This window comes from Notolabrus celidotus, chromosome 21, assembly GCF_009762535.1.
Source record: "Notolabrus celidotus isolate fNotCel1 chromosome 21, fNotCel1.pri, whole genome shotgun sequence".
NCBI classification, from domain to species: domain Eukaryota; kingdom Metazoa; phylum Chordata; class Actinopteri; order Labriformes; family Labridae; genus Notolabrus; species Notolabrus celidotus.
Genome location: NC_048292.1, coordinates 27,170,558 through 27,192,928, shown reverse-complemented (window position 1 = coordinate 27,192,928; position 22,371 = coordinate 27,170,558). Strand labels below are relative to the sequence as shown.

General features: G+C 40.2%; 2 protein-coding genes across 2 annotated transcripts; one reads left to right on the top strand and one right to left on the bottom strand.

Moving 5' to 3' along the window:
- Positions 1-612: 612 nt before the first annotated feature.
- Positions 613-12,795, bottom strand: alg10 (ALG10 alpha-1,2-mannosyltransferase). The gene is made up of 3 exons (XM_034673959.1): positions 12,445-12,795; positions 5,299-5,496; positions 613-5,209 (listed from the first exon to the last, which is right to left on the bottom strand). The coding sequence occupies exons 1-3, from the start codon at positions 12,607-12,609 to the stop codon at positions 4,148-4,150; spliced, it is 1,425 nt and encodes a 474-aa protein (XP_034529850.1). The 5' UTR covers positions 12,610-12,795; the 3' UTR covers positions 613-4,147.
- A 239-nt stretch (positions 12,796-13,034) lies between these two features.
- tprkb (Tp53rk binding protein) lies at positions 13,035-16,860 on the top strand. Its single transcript, XM_034673958.1, has 4 exons — positions 13,035-13,256; positions 13,788-13,910; positions 16,257-16,433; positions 16,575-16,860. Exons 1-4 carry the CDS (start codon positions 13,107-13,109, stop codon positions 16,659-16,661), a joined length of 537 nt encoding a protein of 178 aa, XP_034529849.1. The 5' UTR covers positions 13,035-13,106; the 3' UTR covers positions 16,662-16,860.
- The last annotated feature ends 5,511 nt before the right edge of the window (positions 16,861-22,371 follow it).

The window sequence follows — 22,371 nt, the reverse complement described above, 5'->3', positions numbered from 1 at the left end:
CCACAGGTCGGTGGCTCGGCTCCAAAGCGCATCCCACCAGACGCTCGCCATCCAGCCCCCCCCCCCTCCCTGGTTCTGGCTCAAGGGAGCTGCCCCGGTGTCCCTCTTCTGGGCAAGGTAGCTCTTTTCACATTTGGCCAATTCATGGAGGTTTTCTGAATTGCTCTTAGTCTGGACACTCCCCCGGGACCAATTTGCAAAGGGAGACCCTACCAGGGGCTGATGCCACGACAACAAAGTTCACCGGGACACACAATCCCCTCCTCGGCAATTAGGGTGGCTATTCTTGGAGTAGCCAGACCAGGTGGGATATTATATATCCCACTTGGTCTGGGGTCGCCTTGGATTCCTCAGGATCAGCTGGAAAATGTTGCTGGGGAGAGGAATGTCTGGGTCGATCTTCTTGGGCTGTTGTCTCCTTGACCCAACCCCGGATAGGTGGAAGTAAATGGATGGATGGATGGATGGATGGATGGATGGATGGATGGATGGATGGATGGATGGATGGATGGATGGATAATTTTCTGTTTTCCATTTCTTTCTTTTTTGCTCTTTGAATTAAAAAAGTGGTGCATGCTTCTACTTAAAGTGCTCGGCAAACAAACTTAGGAATGACTTATGCAACATGAATCTCTTTATTCATATATATGCACAACAATGTATAGCAGCCGGGGTGCAGTATACAGCTGGATAGTTGACAAAGGAAAAAAACACAGACTGATATGAGTGAAACGGAGAAAAAGGAATCATTTGATTAAAAAAAAACAAAAAAACAACTGTATGTTCTAAATTGTTATAAGAAATCCCTCACCTCAACCAGGAAAACCTAAAACCAAACCAATACTGTTTGGGATGAGAACTATCTCATAACCCCAAAACAAAACACAGACACATCTGACAATGAAACTAGCCAAAGGAAAACATTCAGAAGGTAGGATAACACTTCCCAAAGTTACCACAAGTGCAAAATGAACTTGATTACAAATAAAAACAAATGAAAAAAACCCCCGGAACAAATAGCAATTTAACAATTACTTTGTCACCTTAAGTGGATTTTTATGGCTTAGTCAAAAAAAAAAAGAAACAGTTAAACTAGAACACATACTTGTCCTTCATTTTATTCCATAGGGAAACATAAATTAGCTTTTCGGTCAAACATTTTCAGCAAAACCTCAAACTTTAAGTCAGATCCAGATCCTCCCAAACATAAAAAGTCAAAAATGTTAAATATGGCTGTCATTTTTGGTCTCATATTTGCAGCTCACATATGCAGTTATTTCTGAACAACATAACCTCAACAAAATCAATACCACAGGACAATATATATTTTCATATCTGAAATAGGGATAAGGGATGGAACATGATTTTCTAATGCAGGATTATTCATGCACTTATTAAAAATGGAAGCTTAATGCAAATATCTCATTTTAAAAAGTACAATTTTTCATTGTTTTCACCGGTGCATGGTTGTAATACAGTATTCCCGCCAACCTGCGGCTAAAGAGCGTCTTGAAGCTGTTTGCAAACAGCATTAAATAGCAAAAGAAGAAAACATTGGAATGTTGCCATATCGGAAATGCTGAACACAAGCTAACTCGTCCGAGCTACTGTGAGGTAAAGAGACAGGCCTTTAGCCTTTTCGCTAACAGCTACATGGTGCCCACCTGTCAGTCATCAGTCAGTCATGTCCTTGTTTGGGCAGAACTCGTACGTTTAATATCTTCGAAAATACTGAGTTATAAACAAATTCAGCCCCCATACAGTGTGTGCTGATACAGAAATTAACTACGCACACCTAAACCATTTTGAACCAGGCAGTAAACATGTTTATTAATGCTGCAAAGACTGTCTCTTTGAATGGGTGTGTGTGGTTTCTGCAAACAGCCTCAAGTGGACGCTCTATGAACTGTACTTCATATTTTAAAACCAGAGGTTGCCGCTTGTGTGAGATTCAGAAACAGATAATATTGCTGAGACTGAGCATGGCCATAAAATGTAAACACACACACCAGTCTGCTGCGTCACAGAAACACCGACATGAAGGTCGAGACAGACGCAGTCAGTGCTCGCTACTAGCAGCACCTCGTCCCGGTGCTGGTTAACGAGACTGACACACAAACGGACCGTTAACGGGACAGGTGTTTACCATTACTGTCTACACCTGCAGCACAACAAGTGTTGTGTCAGTCACTGTTGTCTGAACTTGACATTTCAAACCTGCCCTCAGAGAGCTCGATTATGAATAATGGCCCTAATAAATGCCAGTGATTATTGAATAGTATTTTGACTTGAAGCTGAATTGATGAAAATTGTACTTTTGTTATTTAATGCAGTTAACATTCTTCTTCTACTGTTAGCTACTTAATGCAGTTGGCAAACAGTCTTAAAGGTGACATATCACACTTTTTTCATCAATATATATTGGTCTAAGAGGTTCCCAAAACATGTCTTTAAAGTTTATGCTCAAAAAAACACTTTGAAATCAGATTTTGGCATGCCTGAAAAACCCTCTTCTTCAGTCCTCCTCAGAACACTCTGTTTTCTCTCTGACCACGCCCCCTCAGGAAGTGGATGTGCCTCGGCTGTCCAGCACGTTGATCTAATGTTTGCATGTTGGCTGAATATACACGGCTGCTCAGAGATCACGTTACTTCAACCCTCTGAATCTGATCCAGAATCTGATCCTGACGGAGAGGCGCCTGTAGCAGGACCTTTCTGAACGATTGGTCATAGATTTAGTGTTTCTTGTTGTTTTATTTATCAGTATGTCGACGTGTGTCTTGGTACACAGCTACGAACATGTAGTTATGTGGCTATGCTAACTAGCGCTAGCACTTATCCATGATAAATAAAAATCATCCACTAGATCTTCAAATCTGCAGACGTGGGGAGTAAAACCGACCTCTGCCAGAAAGGCAGCAGGACCTTTCTGAAGGATTGGTCACAGATTTAGTGTTTCTTGTTGTTTTATTTGTCAGTATGTCGACGTGTGTCTTGGTACACAGCTACAGCTACGACATGTAGCTATGCTAACTAGCGCTAGCACTTATCCATGATAAATAAAAATCATCCACTAGATCTTCAAATCTGCAGATGTGGGGAGTAAAACCGACCTTTGTGTTCATTAAGACAGCCTACAACTAGCATGCCTCCCTCCTAAGCTCCTTGTTAGCACACATTTGTGCAGGTAATGAAAAACGGAGGGGGGATTCAGTATTATTTTATACAGTCTATGGGCTGAACAAGCTCCGAGCTCTGACTCCGTGACAGACCGGATATTGTTGTTACGTAACAAAAACACTGAAGTCTGAAACGGCTCGTTTCACACACATTTACAGAAAGGTGGAGAAATCAAAACAGGGGCAGAATGGATTTTTTTCATCCTCGGGGGGTTTGTAGACAGGGACACATATTTCAGGTAGAGAACCATTAAAAAGTCCATTTTGCATGATATGTCACCTTTAAGACGCTCTTTTGCCATCTGGTGGGAATACCGTATCACAACCAGACACCAGTGAAAACGATGACAAATTGTACTTTTAAATGAGATAATATTCTCAATGAGTGTTTGTTTTTTGATTATACACGAAAATCATGTCCCATCCTTTATCTGAAATACAAAAAAGTTTGTCATAAGAAAAAAACACATCAGGCCCTTTCACACTGCAGAAAATGTGACTTGATTTGAACCACCCCAAAGAGGCAAAACTTGCCAAAATAAAAAAGACCTTAAATGTACAGTAGAAAAAAATATTTACAATGAATCTCATCAAAATACACCATTATAAATTAGAATGCATGATTTGATACAGTGAATTACTTTTCTATGCCAAAGATTTTTTTTTATTTTTACAAAAAGATTTTTTTTCAGATTCATGGAATTGTGAACTCATTCACACTGAACGTACAGCCCTGTCTTAGGTTTCTTCAGTCATTGTCAATGAAAACAAAATACAGTATAAATCCTTTAAACCTTTACCTTCTCCCAATTATACTTTGAATTTCACTGCGGCCTGTCACCTTACAGGTAAGATGTGTATGTGTGTAACTTGTTGTTAATGACAACAACAAACAAATCTCTGTTTACACTGTACACATGGTGAAATAACTGGTATTTGACCTCAAAGAGGCTCGTCTATGTTGTCTCTTACCACATGAACCTCTGAGTGACTGTGCTGTCTGGCCAGTGGAATGTCTTACTGATGAAGATGTAAAGTGTGGCCGCATTTACAACAGTGTACAAAAGGAACTCCGCTGCTAGTCTGGGAAGAGAGGGGAGAGGCATGTGCAAGCGATACATCAGGTAGGGGATGATGAAGTACCGGAACTCCAGCAGCTTCTGGGGAACTGTGGTAGCCAGGAGGCATGCCAGGAACGCCAAACTCCAGAACAGTGAGGGCGACTTAAAGGAGTCTAGGAAATTCCATCCTGCAAACACGTACGCAGCAACCAGGATGAAGCGTACCAGCTCGTGCCTCTGGATAAGTCTTTTCCACACATAAAAGGGAAAGTGGCGGTTATCTGCGAGGAGGTACCTGTGCACAAAGGTGAACTTCCACACCAGAAGCAAGGCGACGCCAGCAACTAAGAGGAAGAACAAAGGCTGCTTTTTCAGAGCCTGGAGGAAGCGAAGAGCACGGTGGAAACAAAGTGACACAGGGGAGGAGAAGAAGAGGGTGAAAGAGAGGAAATAGAAGAGTTGGGGAAAGTTTAGGCAGGCCTCATGGTTCGTCCTGTCACCCAAGACTATCCCGTCGTTGAATACCACAAACCCTAAGAAACCCACGCCGACCACTACATAAGGCCAGGTCACCAGCAGTACTGCCTTCATATGACCAGGGGAGGTGAGGAACTCCAGGGTGAAAAGCACCACTTTCTTAACTCCGCTGAAGGACAATGGAACCTGGGAGGGAGAAGACTTCTCATCCCTCTTTTTTGCGTGCTCCACTCTCCAGACCTCATCCATTTTCGCCGCCACCACCGTGCCTGCACAGAACGCCACCCAGATGATGTTGGTCTGGCGAAACAGCACTGAGCAGACCCCGAGGAGTGCCGAGGCCTTGTGGCAGCTGTACAGTGTCATGAGGTAAGTGAAGAGGATGAAGAAAGTGGATCCAGCGTCTGTGTAGTAAAGGAAGTTGAAGAAGTAGAGCACGGGGAAGGTGGACAGAGACAATGCAGAAAGAACTCGGCGTGAAGTTGTTCGTGTCTGGAAGAAAGGAGGTACATTAAGAAAACAAGACATGGAAAAACAACATCATGAACGCATAACCTTCATCGTTGTCATCGTCTGAATACCTTTTCTTTGAGGTGTAGTTTGCAAATGAGCGAATAGAGCAGGTACAGGTTGCCACAGTTGAACAGCAGGTTGATGAAGCGGAGCATGGCGGTGGAACATACCACCCCGCCTGTCAGGTCAGCAAGCCACACCACAGGCTTAATGAGCCCCACCGAGACCAGGTAAAGACCCGGGGGAGTGGTGATCATTGGGTCCCACTGTAGAAGAGTCAAAAACATACTTAAGAGGATATAGTAACAATTAATTAAGATGACTGATTACACCTCCTGGTACACAATGTAGCTTCTTAAATTAGATTTATGATTTGTTAAGACCAGCGGTGAAGACCTTGAATTAGTGTATTCATCTGCCTTGGTAGAAACAGTCAGTAAATGTTCCTGTAACCACAGAGAACCAAATGTAATTGTGTCTGTGTTTGTTACATCAAATAGAGGTGCACACAACTCTTTCAGTTTCACAGCTGAAGAGCCCAGTCTGCTGATCTGGTAGCAGGGATCAGCGCCTGAACTTCTCTGATTTGTAACACTGCATGAATTCTGTCTCAGCTTCAACTGGGATGGCATTTTCATCTTGATGAGTCAAAAGGAACAACATTTCATGTCAAACTACAAATCACATGAAAGCAGCAGCTGAAGAGCAGGTCAAGTTATATAAACCATCTACTAGGGATGTAAGGAAACACTCAACCCATGATTCCATTCAAATCTTGATTTTTGGTTCACGATACGATTCACTCACGATTCACTAACGATTTTCAAGAAAACTGGATTGAACTTAAAATTTAAATAACTATTATTTTATTTCAGTCCTCAGATATGGACAGTTGCAATATATACAGTCCCCTCCAAAAGTATTGGAACAGTGAGGCCAATTCCCTTATTTTTGCTGTACAGTCATGGCCAAAAGTTTTGAGAATGACACAGAAATTAAATTTTCACAAAGTCTGCTGCTTCAGGGTTTTTAGGTGTTTTTGTCAGATGTCTCTATGGTATAATGAAATACAATACAAGCATTTCATGAGTATCAAAAGCTTTTACTGAGAATTACACAGAATTCATGCAATAAGTCAATATTTGCAGTGTTGACCCTTCTTTTTCAAGACCTCTGCAATTCTCCCTGGCATGCTGTCAATCAACTTCTGGACCAAATCCTGACTGATGGCAGAATTTGTGGGTTTTTGATTGTCCACCAGCTTCTTGAGGATTGACCACAAGTTCTCAATGGGATTAAGATCTGGGGAGTTTCCTGGCCAAGGGCCCAAAATCTTAATGTTTTGTTCCCCGAGCCATTTTGTTATGACTTTTGCTTTATGGCAAGGTGCTCCATCATGCTGGAAAAGGCATTCTTCATCACCAAACTGCCCTTGGATGGTTGGGAGAAGTTGCTCTGGGAGGACGTTCTGGTACCATTCTTTATTCATGGCTGTGTTTTTAGGCAAGATTGTGAGAGAGCCCACTCCCTTGACCGAAAAGCAACCCCACACATGAATGGTCTCAGGATGCTTCACTGTTGGCAAGAGACAGGACTGATGGTAGCGCTCACCTCGTCTTCTCCGAACAAGCCTTCCTCCAGATGCCCCAAACAATCGGAAAGGGGATTCATCAGAGAAAATGACTTTACCCCAGTCCTCAGCAGTCCAGTCCCTGTACCTTCTGCAGAATATCAGTCTGTCCCTGATGTTTTTACTGGAGAGAAGTGGCTTCTTTGCTGCCCTCCTTGACACCAGGCCTTCCTCCAAAAGTCTTCGCCTCACTGTGCGTGCAGATGCACTCACACCTGCCTGCTGCCATTCCTGAGCAAGCTCTGCACTGGTGGTGGCCCGATCCTGCAGCTGTAACACCTTCAGGAGACGGTCCTGGCGCTTGCTGGACTTTCTTGGGCGCCCTGGAGCCTGTTTGGCAACAATTGAACCTCTCTCCTTGAAGTTCTTGATAATTGGATAGACGGTTGACTGAGGTGCAATCTTACTCGCTGCTATAAACTTCCCTGTTAGGCCCTTTTTGTGCAATGCAATGATGGCTGCACGTGTTTCCTTGCAGGTAACCATGGCTAACAGATGAGGAACAATGGTGTCATGCACCATCTTCCTTTTAAAGTGTCCAGTCACTCAATCATGACAGATTGATCGCCAGCCTTGTCCTCATCAACACCCACACCTGTGTTAATGTGTGTGACACCTGTGTGTCATTGAAATTATGTTAGCTGGTCCTTTTGTGGCAGGGCTGAAATGCAGTGGAAATGTGTTTTTGGTGATAAAGTTCATTTTCAAGGCAAAGAGGGACTTTGCTATTAATTGCAGTTGAGCTGATCACTCCTCATAACATTCTGGAGTATATGCAAATTGCCATTATAAAAACTGAAACAGCAGACTTTGTGAAAATTAATAGTTGTGTCATTCTCAAAACTTTTGGCCATGACTGTAGACTGGAAACATTTGGGTTTGACACCAAAAGATGAACATGAGACAAGAGATCAACATTTCAGCTTTTATTTCCAGGTATTTACATCTGGATCTGATACACAACTTAGAAGATAGCATTATTTATAAAGGAACAGCACATTTTTAGGTGAGCAAAACTATTGGAACAGATACACTTAAAATAAGTTAAAGTGAATAAGACTTAATATTTTGTTGCAAAGCCTTTGCTTGCAATAACTGCATCAAGCCTGTGATCCATTGACATCACCAAACTTTTGCATTCTTCTTTTGTGACGCTTTTCACCGCAGCCTCTTTCAGTTGTTGTTGGTTTTGGAGGGCTACTCCCTTCAGTCTCCTCTTTAGCAGATAAAATGCATGCTCTATAGGGTTTAAGTCTGGAGATTGACTTGGCCAGTCTTAAAGCTTCCACTTTTTGCCCCTGATGAACTCCTTTGTTGTTTTTGCAGTGTGTTTGGGGTCATTATCTTGCTGCATGAAGAAGGATCTCCCTGTCAGTTTGGTTGCATATTTCTTTAAAATTGGCAGACAAAATGTTTCTGTAGACTGCTGAGTTCATTTTGCTGCTGCCATCATGTGTTACATCATCAATGAAGATGAATCATTCACGAACAAAAGTACAGAGGCTACACTAGAAGATGCAAACCACTCATTAGCAAAAAGAATAGGAAGTACAGAGATGAGCCTCAAAAATTCTGGGACAAAGTTTTATGGACTGATGAGACAAAGATGAACCTTTACCAAAGTGATGGAAAGGCTTAAGTTTGGAGAAAGGAAGGATCTGTTCATGATCCCAAACATACAAGCTCATCTGTGAAACACGGTGGAGGCAATGTCATGGCTTGGGCTTGCATGGCTTCTTCTGGGACGGGATCATTAATCTTCATTGATGATGTAACACATGATGGCAGCAGCAAAAATGAACTCAGCAGTCTACAGAAACATTTTGTCTGCCAATTTTAAAGAAATATGCAACCAAACTGATAGGGAGATCCTTCTTCATGCAGCAAGATAATGACCCCAAACACACTGCAAAAACAACAAAGGAGTTCATCAGGGGCAAAAAGTGGAAGCTTTTAGACTGGCCAAGTCAATCTCCAGACTTAAACACTATAGAGCATGCATTTTACCTGCTAAAGAGGAGACTGAAGGGAGTAACCCCCCAAAACAAACAACTGATAGAGGCTTCAGTGAAAGCCTGGAAAAGCATCACAAAAGAAGAATGCAAAAGTTTGGTGATGTCAATGGGTCACAGGCTTGATGCAGTTATTGCAAGCAAAGGCTTTGCAACAAAATATTAAGTCTTATTCACTTTAATTTATTTGAAGTGTATCTGTTCCAATAGTTTTGCTCGCCTAAAAATGTGCTGTTCCTTTATAAATAATGCTATCTTCTAAGTTGTGTATCAGATCCAGATGGAAATACCTGGAAATAAAAGCTGAAATGTTGATCTCTTGTCTCATGTTCATCTTTTGGTGTCAAACCCAAATGTTTCTAGTCTACAGCAAAAATAAGGGAATTGGCCTCACTGTTCCAATACTTTTGGAGGGGACTGTATATTTGTTCTCTTATATTTCTTTGTAAACTAAGTCATCCTTTTTCATTTTTAAGGTGTTGTAACTCAAATAAAACCACAGCAGTTTTTTCCTGCACCTTGAAAAAACTATTTAAATCACCATACAAAAATACCTTGTTGGAAAATTTCAGAACACTTCTAGAGAAATGGAAAGTGAACAATTCCCAAATGAAAGTATTAAATATTAAAACAAGTAAGGTAAATCTCTTTAAATTAGGGATGTACATTTATTTTTATTACTTTATGACAGAACAATAAGATAACCCAAACTCAAAACAACCAAAAACAAATTCTAAAAATAATAAAATACAATAAAAATAAAAATAAAAAAGAGGGTGGGGGTTGGGAGTGGTCTAGTGCGTTTCTATTCTTGATTTAAGTTTGTGAAGTTGTACATTCTGCCCAGTCTGATTTTAGGGTAAAAATCAGGGATGTAAATTTCAATTATTTTCTGGATCGAAAATTTTCCATGTCAAAAATAATACCAAATGTGTTTTTTTCCCCTAAACCAAATTTTCCTTCATGACACAGTGTATATTACTGACGGTATTAAACAGCTACAGATCATATTGAGGTGTTCAAAACATTATAGATATGTTATAAATAATCTCTGTGGACTTCTTCCCTCTGGAAGGAGGTTTGCAGTCCCAAGGTGAAGAACAAAGAGGTACAGAAACAGTTCATCCCTGCTGCAACCACCAAGCTGAACAAGATGGTTTTATAGTTGCTTTTATTCTAGAGGTATTTAATCACACTATTTTTATTTATACTTTTATATCATGTTTTTGTGTTTTGACAGTTTGTCGATTCTAACTAGTTTGTGTGGTTTCATGTTAATGTTGTTTGTTTTTATTGCTGTTTTAATTCTTACTGCTCTTTTATTATTTATTTATTATTTTATTATGCCCTGCAGCACTTTGAGATTTGTTCCAAACGTAAAGTGCTTGATAAATAAAATACAAATTGGATGTCAAACTGGACCTCATCATCTTGCTGCAAAAACAAATCTACCTCTGGGTACAAAATAAAATAACCTAACCTACAGTGAGAACACTTCTGATAAAGAAGCCAAAGTCAGTAATCACAAACACAAGAACCTGCCTGCCTGAAATTTATTATTTTTTTTGTGTGTGTTACATCACCCATTTTAAAATCAAAATCAGGAGAATGTTAATTCTTAAAGTATTTCATTATATATGTTGTAGGGATGACCACAATTAATCGATTATCGAATAATTGATTGTTAAGAAATTACTCGAAACACACACATTTGTTATCAATTTTCCGTCACGTTGAACAAACATCATGTGGTCTCATATTACACTCATCTATCAGGGAGGTGTTTTAAGTTTAAAGCATGTTTCCATGTGAATCAGTTGGTAAAGGTGTTGCGCACAGCGGAGACGCTCAGCTGGCGGCTGCGGCTGTGCGTCAGGTCTCCACGTGCGCTTTTTAAAAGAGGATCAATACAAAACTGCTGCCAACAACGACACGGACACGATGGTTGACAGCTTATAACAGGATATTTCCACCTTTGGATACAAAAGCAACAGACAGGTGGGAAATTCAGGTACACTATGTTTGCAGATCAGCAACATCAGAGCCGTCTGGGCTCTTCTCCAGCGGGACTGATTCTGACCCGGTTGCGCTCCCGGCTGACACCTGACCGAATACACATGTTTATTTTTCTCAATAAGAACGAGTAGACAGAAAACTGGACTCTGTGAGTCTGAAGTACTTTTCTGTTAGTATTATGAGCCTTCACTTTATAAGATTATGTCCGCTGAGAATATTTTAATGAGCCTGATCGTTGATAATCAGCGTGTCAAACGTGCCCGTATTCAATCCCGTCAGTTATATGCATTTTGTTGCTGTAGAAAATACAATTTAGGGGGAAAACAACCTATTTGGCATTGTTTTTCACGTAAGAATAATGTTTTTTTAATCAATTAATCGATAATTGATCGTTAACATTTCCAAAAAAATCGATCACGGAAAATACTTAAAATGTACATCCCTAATATGTTGTGTCATTATGATTTTATACACAATATCCCAATCTTCTTCCATCAGATTTAACATTTAACATTTAGATTTAGATTTAGCATTTAGATTTAACATTTAGATTTAGCATTTAGCATTTAGATTTAACATTTATATTTACATTTAACATTTAGATTTAGATTTAACATTTAGATTTAACATTTAGCATTTAGATTTAACATTTAGATTTACATTTAACATTTAGATTTAGATTTAATATTTAGATTTACATTTAACATTTATATTTATATTTAGCATTTGGATTTAACAACTATTTAAACTTAATATATTTTTCACAACAAAATTAAATGTGAAGAAGATCACAAATATTCCTCTAAATGTGATAAAAAAGTGACTTTTAAAAATTCACTCTACATTTTTATGACGTTTTGGAGCTAAATGTGGAGAAATGTTGTTGTTATTTTCGGTGTGCACAACTTTACAAACGGCGCCCCATATTTGACAGCCCTATTCTGGAGCCAGCCTCAAGTGGATCCTCGATGAACTGCAGTTTTTAGCACTTCAGCATTGGACTCATATTTTTCGACTGGAGGTTGCTGCTTCATTAAAACATATGCACTCGCATGAACGCGACCAGATAAAATTCTCACTCGCACACGCTGAAAGTATCGAATCAGGACTCAATATCGGTAAATATTTAATATTAAAATATCGGATTGGGATCAGGGGCCAAAAAAACTGATCTGAACATCCCTAAAAATGTATTTAATCATGTCCTTTTAGGTCGCTATTGCAAATGAGAATTGGTTCTCAATGAACTTACCTGGTTAAATAAAGGTTGAATAAATAAAAATAGGGCTTCCGTAGGTTGTACAGGTAGGTTAATATTAACGTTGATCAAATTGTATTAAAATACTGCTAAAGGCCCTGCATTTCAACTGCAGTACTGTAAAGCAAATAAATCCATACTAATACCACCCTATGTGTGTTCCACATAGAGATTAAAATTCTGCAAGCTGTCCCTCATAATAATAACTATCAGCAGCTCTGCTGTCAGCTGACCTTAATCCCTAAACAACAGAGCCTCGCTCTCGTGACTGCTTCTAAATAAAAGAAAGGAAAGTTACCTCGTTGAATTTCCCGTGGCAGTATTTCTGAGCCTGTGGGACATGAAAGATCTCGTCCATGTAAGGCTCCCTTTGCTCCCGGGTAACTCTGGAGAAGAGCAGACAGGATATCAAAAAGTTGGTGCTGCACAGCGCAGTGAGAATGTAGTCTTCAAATTTCTCCATGATTCCTGAACAAACACGGTTAAAAGGAGCCGCAGTGAAAAGTTCCCTTCAGTACTGAGAGTTTATATCACATTACGACGAGTCCCGCGTGTTTAATTCGTTCAACTAGCATTCTACTGGAGACTTTCCACAGCCAGAGGTTTGAAACGGAAGAATATGAAAATGACAGCTAACGGTCCGCATAAAAACATGGTCGACTCAAAACTCTTGCCAGGGCATTTAGTTCCGCTTGGTTCTAAGCAACTTCACGGCAAAATTATTAACAAAAGGGTGTGATAATTCAATTTTGTATCATGTCCAACTATTATCAGATCATGAAATACACCGTTAAATATTTAAATACACCGTTAGATAATTAAATACACTGTTATCTTGCTTTGTCCAACAGTTTGCGGAAGCGGAACTTTCGTCCTAATGGCGTCACCGTGTTATTGTTCCCCTTGTGCGCAGGCGTTGTAACGCGGCGGGTCGTGGTTTCTTCGTAGATCGAAAAATTAATGTCCAGCATGGATTCTACCTTTGATCTAGAGCTTTTCCCCGAACACAGTGTGACTCAACTGCTTTTTAAAGATGTAAAAAATGCCAAAGAGCTGAGACAGAGTGCAATGGAGGGTAAAATAAATGCTGCCTTAATCAATCCTACTATGGTAAGAACATGTAATTCTGCTTGAGTTCTGTTTAATTATTTACCTTGTTTTTTTATGTTTGGTAAGTAGCTGAGGTATAATTCTGTAGGCCGGGTATTTTATTCTTAAAGGCCCTGTGAGGAGTTTTGAACTGGCTGAGAAACAGACTGAAAATGATACTGATGCCTCTTTATAACCTTCAATAGCAAACAAGTCCATCAGCAGCAACACTGGCACCTTCTCTGTTGTCATTTTTAATGCCTGAAACCGCCCTGGGAGGGTAGGTGTCAGACCAGATGATGGACATCTTGCTTCAGAAACAGCCTTTATTTGACTGTTTTCATGGAAAATAATCACATTGCCTGATAAAGTTGACTGTTGAACAGAACAGGATGAGGCTTTTGTTGAAAACACTACTTTTGCATGTATAGGACAAAAGATAAGAGGTATCACTTTGTCCACAAGGGGGGCGCCAGAATCGATACAAAACAAAAGTTCCTCACAGCACCTTTAAGGACATCGTTCATCATCAGACGTCCTTTTCATTTGCAGCTTGTGAATCCTTTCCAAGTTCTCGTGGCTACCAACAAGGCTGTTCACTTACAGAAACTTGGAAAAATGAAAACCAGAAGTTTATATTCAGAAATCATCTTCAACCTGTCACCTACCAATAATGTAAGTAACCAAACCTGAACTTCCCTATCTTTAACCCATTTCTTGATCTTTAAATGCTCTTTGGTGTCAACACAGAAGATATTCTTCTAGTTTAATTCATCCATGAACTTGCATTGCATCCAGTCATGTAGTACAATGCAGTATAATGGCTATCTGGACATTATGTACACAAAAATTAAAACAGATATCAATTTGTGTTGGCGCCAAAACTGTGTATTTTATTCTCTCTTTTTTTTTAATCTCTACATGAGACATTTGCATATAATACCAACTTTAAAGTTGATTCTTGAGTAGCCACTCTAAAAATCATGATTATCAATCAATCAATCAATCAATCTTAATTTGTATAGCGCCAAATTACAATAAATGTTATCTAAAGATGCTTTTACAAAGATAGCAGGTCTAGACCACTCTATGTCAAATTATGAACAGAGACCCAACATCAAGACAGGGTAAGATCCAGTCCATAGTCTGATCTCATCCTAATCCACCATGAGCATTGCACCTCACAGTATTTAGCTAGTTACAGCAGCAAGGAAAAACTTCCTTTAACAGGCAGAAACCTCGAGCAGAACCAGACTCATGTTAGACAGTCATCTGCCTCAACTGAGTTGGGATTGGAAAGAGGGATGGAGATTAAGAAAGAGAGCGAGAGAGTTGTAGTAGTAGCTGTTGCCGCTGGAGTCTGGCACCTCAGTAGAGTCTGGAACGTCCAGAGATCCAGAGGAACCTATGAGACAATGGAGCTCAGGGACTCCAGAAAGGTCTATGGTTAGTAACTTTAATGGAACAGGGAGAGTTAACGTAAGTGATGGGAGGGTATTGTAGATTTTATGGAGAGGCAGTGTAGAGAAGCTAACACTGGAGAGATGCGCTCTCTCTTCCTAGTTCTAGTTAGTACTCAAGCTGCAGTGTTTTGAACTAGCTGAAGAGTCTTTAGAGACTTATTGGGGCAGCCTGATAAAAGGGAATTACAGTAATCTAACCTGGAGGTAACAAATGCATGGACTGGTTTTTCTGCATCACTCTGAGACAGATTTGGGTTGTGTTTCAACAAGCTTCTAGTAACTTCTTTTTCAAAGAATTAAGTTCAGTAGATCTTAATGTTGTCTCTCTGTTGAGTTACTTTTCAAACTTAAAAAAGTATACAAGAGCGCAATTTTTTTTGTATTCTTTCATAGAAGTTAAAGTAGATGTAATTAGTGGAGGTAACCCTCCTAGGTTTCGGGTAAGCCCCTATGTAAACCATGCCAGCAAACCCCTTTGAAAGCTGTGCCCCAGTTTGGCCACCCGTGTCAAAAAAATCTGCCTCTGCCACTGTCTCACAAGTCCGAAATTTTAAGATGCGTATCAGATCCGTCACCTTCTGAATTTTGAAGTCTTACTGAAAAACTCAGCAACTTCTGGTGTGGGTAAGTGGAGCAGAGTTCTTTTGGGCGCTTAGCTTGTTACCCCCAGTTTGGTTTGTGTCGATCCATTTAACGTGATGTAAAGGATTGAATCAACATATTCTATCAGGATCTATTTCCTGGACTTCAAATAAACAGGTCTATATATTCAAAATGTTGGTCCTCATTGGACATTTGTCATTGCCTTGATTACCACATGTGCCCGAAACCAGTTCCAAATTCACCCTTCACTTGGTTTGCAGATGTCTGTCTAACATGAGTCTGGTCCTGCTCGAGGTTTCTGCCTGTTAAAGGAAGTTTTTCCTTGCCGCTGTAACTAGCTAAATACTGCGAGGTGCAATGCTCATGGTTATCTCATGAAGATGAGATAAGATCAGATCCTGCTATTAAGAGGGGACTGGATCTTATCCTGTCTTGATGTTGGGTCTCTGTTCATAATTAAACATAGAGTAGTCTGGACCTGCTATATTTGTAAAAGCGTCTTGAGTTATGATACAAGCCTGCTTTTCATACCTGAAGTCTCTAAAAGTAGTATGGGAGGTAGACTCTTTAGTTATCAGGCCCCTCTCCTTTGGAATCATCTACCAGTCAGGGTCCGGGAGGCAGACCCCCTCTCAACTTTTAAGTGCAGGCTTAAAGCCTTCCTTTTTTATAAAGCACATAGTTAGGGCTGGCTATGGCTTGGACCAGGTCTTAGTTATGCTGCTATAGGCTTAGACTGCTGGGGGAACTGACACACTGACACACTGGGATCCTATGGTCTAGACCTGCTCTGTTTGTAAAAGAGTCTTGAGATAACGTTTGTTGTAATTTTGCGCAAATAAAGATTGATTGATTGATTGATTGATTGATTGATTGATTGATGGATTGATTGATTGATTGATGGATTGATTGATTTGAATTTGTCACTGCAGTTTGTATTCCTTCTCTGATACAGATCTCAGAGGCTTTCAAAAAGTTTGGGATCTCTGATGGAGATGACTCAGTCATGGTGGTTCTGGTTCACACCAAAAATGAGTCACAGTCTCTGCAAGACATCATTGCCAAAGTGAACGGACAGCAGGTTCCAGTGGAGGATGTTTCCCTGTTGTCAAACCTCACAAAAATCAAACAGGTTTTCCCACTTCACTTTCTTTTGATCTGATTATTTCCCATAATGTTAAGACATGTTTTCCAATTTTTGGTAAGAAATGAAATGTTATTTTATTTCAGGAGTTCTTCTTTAATTTTTACCCCTTTCTTGTCTTGATTGTAGCTGTACAAAGTCACTCCACAAGAAGAGAAGTGTGGGACTCTTCTGGATGCTGTTGTCTGCAGGATGGCCACCAAAGATGTCATTTAGCTGCAAGAGGGAAAATGAACAGAGGGGATAAGAACAGGCCTTGTTTTCAAATTCAATATTGATTATTTCTTGTTAGGTTTATCCAACAATAAGTTCCACAATGGCAAGCAATGGAATAAAAGATTAATGATTTCTACTGAATGAACCACTGCTCATGCTCACAGCTGAAAAGTAATTAAATGTTATTTTTTATACTTTGTTTATAAGACTCTACTGTTTTTTTTCTTCCTGCAAACATGTTTTATTTACTGTATAATTGCAGTTATCTGACAGCAAGGGAAAGTGTTGTAAAGCTCAGATTCAGATTCAGAAAACTTTATTAGTCCCAGAAGAGTAATTCAGTTTTACAGTCAACCCGTCCACAGTGCAAAATATACAGTAAAGGTAATAAATAACACATCGTGACATCAACAACCACAAACAGTGACCGTACAGCAGAGTGGGATGCAGACTGATTCTTGGTTTACTCTGCCTTTTGTGCATTTAGCAGCCTTGTGGCAGAAGGGGTAAAATAATTTGCATAGTGGTTTGTTTTCTACACCGGCAGATGATACCGCTGACCTGAGGGCATGATTGCAAATTCACTGCCAAGTATGTGATCAGAGGGGTATACTACGAAGCAGGATACGCTCTCAAAAGTATGCACCCTTATTTTGGCCCCGTTTTTCACATTCAAAGCTGTATATGCGTTTGATGCCCCCCCTCAACGCATGCCACGCCCACAATTTTTGTCTGATCAAAATTTGTTCTGATAATTTTTTCTCGTCAAGGTGTCTACTATAGGTTGCCCTTGGTTTGGAGTGAATCAGAGAAAAGCTCTCGAGGCTAATAGCGTTTGTATGCACCCTTATTTTGACACCATTTTTCATGTTCAAAGCTAGGTGGCGCTCTTCCTGTTGAGTTTGGGATATGGGTGCAAGAGGTTTTTTTGTGCGTCCTGATGCCATGAATATGCGTAAAATTTTTCAAGCATGTAGCTCAAAATAACCTCTATGGGGAGGGGCTTTTAAAAACTGTAGGGGGCGCTAGTGAGCACATTTTTTCGACTTTTTTTGCAAAACCCATAAAATGTCGCAATTTTCCCAGGACTGATGAGTGTGTTGGATGAGGTGAAATTACGTGCATTTTAAAGTCACAACAATCCATTTTCCGACGTTTTTTTTTTATGCCCTGCCCCAAAGTCTGACACGCCCACAACTTTCGTCTAAACGGAATGCCTTTACTTTGTATTAATCGTCAATGGGTTTACTATAGAATGTGCCTAGTTTGGACTGAATCGGAGAAAAGCTCTAGGAGAAATGAGCAAAAGTATGCACCCTTGCACAGACCCATTTTGGCCCATTTTTTCATGTTCAAAGCTAGGTGGCGCTCTTCCTGTTGAGTTTTGAATATGGGTGCCACTGACTTTTTTGTGCGTCCTGATGTAATAAATATGTGTAAGATTTTTCATGCATGTAGCTCAAAAAACTCGATGCGTAAGGTGTTATTTTTACCTCTAGGGGGCGCTACAGATTTTTTTTTTTGAGAGACCTATCATAACTTGCAATTTTCACCAGGCCCGATGAGTGTGCAAAAATACTTGCGCTTTCATTAACGTTCAGGGGTCCAAAACTGCAATCTCCTATAAGATGAAACCCTTAGGGTTACAATAGGGCCTTCGCCACCATCGGTGCTCGGGCCCTAATAACATTGATCCCACATTTTTCAGATGAGATCTACTGTCCAGCTTTTATAATGTTCATATATGGTTCCCAGAGATGCGCAAAATCCTTCCGTCATCCTTTTGCAATATATGTCCGTCTCAGTCCAGACCAATACATCGTGAAAGTTCCTTCATCCACATCGTCATAGAGGGTGCCTCCAAACTCTTCTAACACAATGCGATGGCTCTCCTAGCATGTAAAAGTCCAAAGTCCAGTAATTTGGTCTGTTTCTATGTTTGTACGAACTCCGCTGGGTAAATTCCAAGTAAACACAGTTTAACACTTACTCTAAAGTCACTTACTTTAACTCTGCCTGTCCCATTAAAGTTACTAACCTTAGACCTTTCTGGAGTCCCTGAGCTCCCTTGTCTCGTAGATTCCTCTGAGCTGCCGTAGACGTCCTCCTGATACGGACGTGCTGGACTCCAGCGGCAACAGCTTCTACTACTCGTCTCATCACTATCACCTCTCTCTCTTACTCCCCTCTATCTGTCTTTCCAGACCCAACTCAGTCGAGGCATGATGGCTGTCTAACATGAGTCTGGTTCTGCTCAAGGTTTCTGCCTGTTAAAGGAGGTTTTTCCTCTCCGCTGTAACTAGCTAAATACTGTGAGGTGCAATGCTCATGGTGGATTAAGGTGGGGTCAGACTGAGTCTTACCCTGTCTTGGTGTTGGGTGTCTGTTCATAATTTGACATAGAGTGGTCTAGACCTGCTCTGTTTGTAAAAGCGTCTTGAGATAACGTTTGTTGTGATTTGGCGCTATACAAATAAAGATTGATTGATTGGTTTTTAACACATTTAGGTCAAGGAAGCTATCATCATCACACCATTGGACAAATTCAGGGAGGGCACAGCCGTGGTTTGATTGGTGGCCCTGAAGAAGAGACAGTAAGACTGTCATCTGATAATTTAACAAGATGGCTGTATTCCTGAGAGGATCTGCAGCTGTCTGTGTAAAGAATAAAGCCCTGGGGGGAGCCTGTGTTTGAAGATGTAACAGAGGACTTGTGTCCATTCACAAAGACCTGCTGCAGTCTGTCTGTTAAAAAGTTTAAGATCATCACTAAAATCTGATCGGGTAGCATAAAATGAGAGGCCAGCCTTTCAATTAAAATATATGGCTGCAGCTTGTTAAAAGCAGAGCTAAAATCAGCAAATAAAAGTCCTGCATGGGATTTGGGTTGTTCAAGATGCTTGTACAGTCTGTCTAAAATGAAGAGCTTAGCATCTTCCACACCCTTACTCGCTTGATAGGAAAACTATAATGGATCCAGTTTGTCTGAAGTTAGTGTAATAATTTCCTTTTCATTACCAGGGAGGTAAGTGCAATTGGCCTGTAACCATTTAGTTCTTTGGGGTGTTTTGATTTGATGGGTCTCATGCCAGCAGTTGATCTTTTTTATCAAGCAGCAACCTCTGGTCTTAAATGAAGCCCATGTGATGGTGCTAAAAACTGCAGTTCATCAAGCATCATAATAAACATGTTTACATCCTGGTTCAAAAAACAGTTTAGGTCTGAGAAGCTCATTTCTCTATCCGCACACACTTCACAGGGGGTGAATTTTGTTAGAACTCAGTATTTTTGAAGATATTAAACTTGCGTGTTTTGCCCATATAAGGACATGACTGACTTGATTGACAGGTGGGCACCTTGTAGCTGTTAGCGAAAAGGCTAAAGGCCCGCCTCTTTACCTCACACTAGCTCGGACAAAGTTTGGTTGTGTTCAGCATTTCAATATAGCACAGCTGACAATAGGCTTCAAAACAGCACTTAGGAACAGATGGGTGACATCACAGCGAAAGGCTCTGGGCCAAATATATTTATTTATCTCTATTCATCTCTATATCTCAGGAGGAATGAAATACACTTCATGCATGATACTATATTTAAACAATACAAGTTGAACAGCAGTCCAAAACATGTTAGCCTAAAAAGGTGTGAATATACATCTGTAAACCTACAGGGTGTAAAAGAATACCTTTAAAAACATCCATTCTTTGAAATCACCTTTAATTACCTTTTGAAATAGTCCTAACGATCCTCCATCTATTCTGACCAAAAGACAATCAAATGGCTTAGCATAGCTTCACCCGAGCCTGGATCATTTCTTCCTTGATTACCAGATAGATTTTGAAGACCTTCTACACTGAAGTCTGCAGTGGCTGGTGAGGAAGGCCAGCTCTGTGGTTGGCCTAGAACTGGACAGTCTGGAGTCAGTGGCTGAGAGGAGGATTATAGAGAAACTGCAAGCCACCTTGGACACCTCTCACCCTCTCCATGATGAGCTGTGGCTGATGGGGAGCTCGTTCAGTCAACGCATCATCCCACCAAGGTGCAAAACTCAACGCTTTAGGTGCTCCTCTGTGCCCACCGCCATCAGACTGTTCAAGAGCAATGGAAGCCCCAGACTGTCATCACGCCGAACCCTCACACGTCTGTCTCACTCTATTCACTAATTATGTACTGAATCTCTGATGGTCTGAAAATATATTATAATGCATTATACTATATTATTATTATTTATTACCACTGATCATGTTACTGTTAGTATATACTACTATTATATAGTGCTTTACTATTCTCTCTGTCTGCATACAGACATATTACATGCCCATGTATATAAATTTATTCACATTGCATACAATCTGTCAGAACCTGCTGCTGTGGACGTTCAAGACTCCAGCATTTTACTATCTTTCTCAACACCATCATCTCTCTCTCTCTCTTATTCTCCTCTATCCCTCTTTCCAGACCCAACTCGGTTGAGGCAGATGGCTATCTAACATGAGTCTGGTTCTGCTCGAGGTTTCTGCCTGTTAAAGGAAGTTTGTCCTCGTTGCTGTAACTAGCTAAATACTGTGAGGTGCTCTACTCATGGTGGGTTAAGATGAGATAAGACTGAGTCCTATCAGTAAGATGGGACTGCATCTTTTCCTGTTTTGGTATTGGGTCTTTGTTCATAATTTAACATAAAGTATGATCTAGACCTGCTCTGTTTGTAAAAGCATCTTGAGATAACGTTTGTTGTGATTTGGCGCTATACAAATAAAGATTGATTGATAATAAAACCATGTCAACATGTAGCTACTGAATAACATTTGCTTCCTGCCTGTAATTACAACTGTTAACACCATGTGTAACATTTTTATATTACTTTAAATTGTATTCTTATTTTTTCATGATCTATTTTTAGTTTTACTTTATTAAATGTACTCTCTACTTTATTTGGGCTCTATTATTCTTGCATTACTCTTGCTACTGCAGGGGTGTCAAACTCATTTCAGTTCAGGGGCCACACACAGCCCAAGTTGATCTGAAGTGGGCCGGACCAGTAAAATCATAACATAATAACCTATAAATAACGACAACTTTGCATTTTTCCCTTTGTTTTAGTGCAAAATAGTACAAGTATGTGCTGAAAATGTAATCAACTATCTTTCTACAAAAACAGTTCTCCATGATGAGTCTCATAGTGGGGCAGAACATTTTACTCTTTAAGCACTGAAACCTGCTGCAAACACACCAAACAAGTTATCAATTCACCTGACACAGAGTGTCATTTTTACTGCAAAAGAACAGAGAGATTATAATAATGAAGAAGGTAAAGTTGGCTATCCTGGACCCCTCAACTCAGAAAGGAACTGTTTGCTTGCTGGACAGTGTTGTATGCAGGGGTGTTGTGCTAGTGTTAGTAGTTAGTGGATCATCTTATAGCGCTCTAAAAAGACTTAATGAATCTCAACCGGATTATGCAAACAGCTAGTCATCTATTTTCTCACTTTGAGAAAAAAGTCCTGGGAAAAAGTGCTGTTCAGGTGCGCTCCATCAGCACTATGATTGTATGCGACCCTCAGAGGACAAATTTAAAATAGTAGTTACTTTTATTGAAAATTTGCAGTTAATGTCTAATCTGTAATTTTTTCACTTTGCAAAGTCGTTCCGTGGGCCGGATTGCAACCTCTGGCGGGCCGGTTTTGGTCCGCAGGCCGCATGTTTGACACCC

Coding starts and splice junctions, on each gene's coding strand:
- alg10 (XM_034673959.1), bottom strand. CDS start 12,609: ATGGAGAAATTTGAAGACTACATTCTCACTGCGCTGTGCAGCACCAAC. Junction 5,497..12,444: donor GCCACGGGAAATTCAACGAG/GTAACTTTCCTT, acceptor ACTCTTCTACAG/TGGGACCCAATGATCACCAC. Junction 5,210..5,298: donor AACTACACCTCAAAGAAAAG/GTATTCAGACGA, acceptor CCTTTCTTCCAG/ACACGAACAACTTCACGCCG.
- tprkb (XM_034673958.1), top strand. CDS start 13,107: ATGTCCAGCATGGATTCTACCTTTGATCTAGAGCTTTTCCCCGAACAC. Junction 13,911..16,256: donor ACCTGTCACCTACCAATAAT/GTAAGTAACCAA, acceptor TCTCTGATACAG/ATCTCAGAGGCTTTCAAAAA. Junction 16,434..16,574: donor ACCTCACAAAAATCAAACAG/GTTTTCCCACTT, acceptor TCTTGATTGTAG/CTGTACAAAGTCACTCCACA.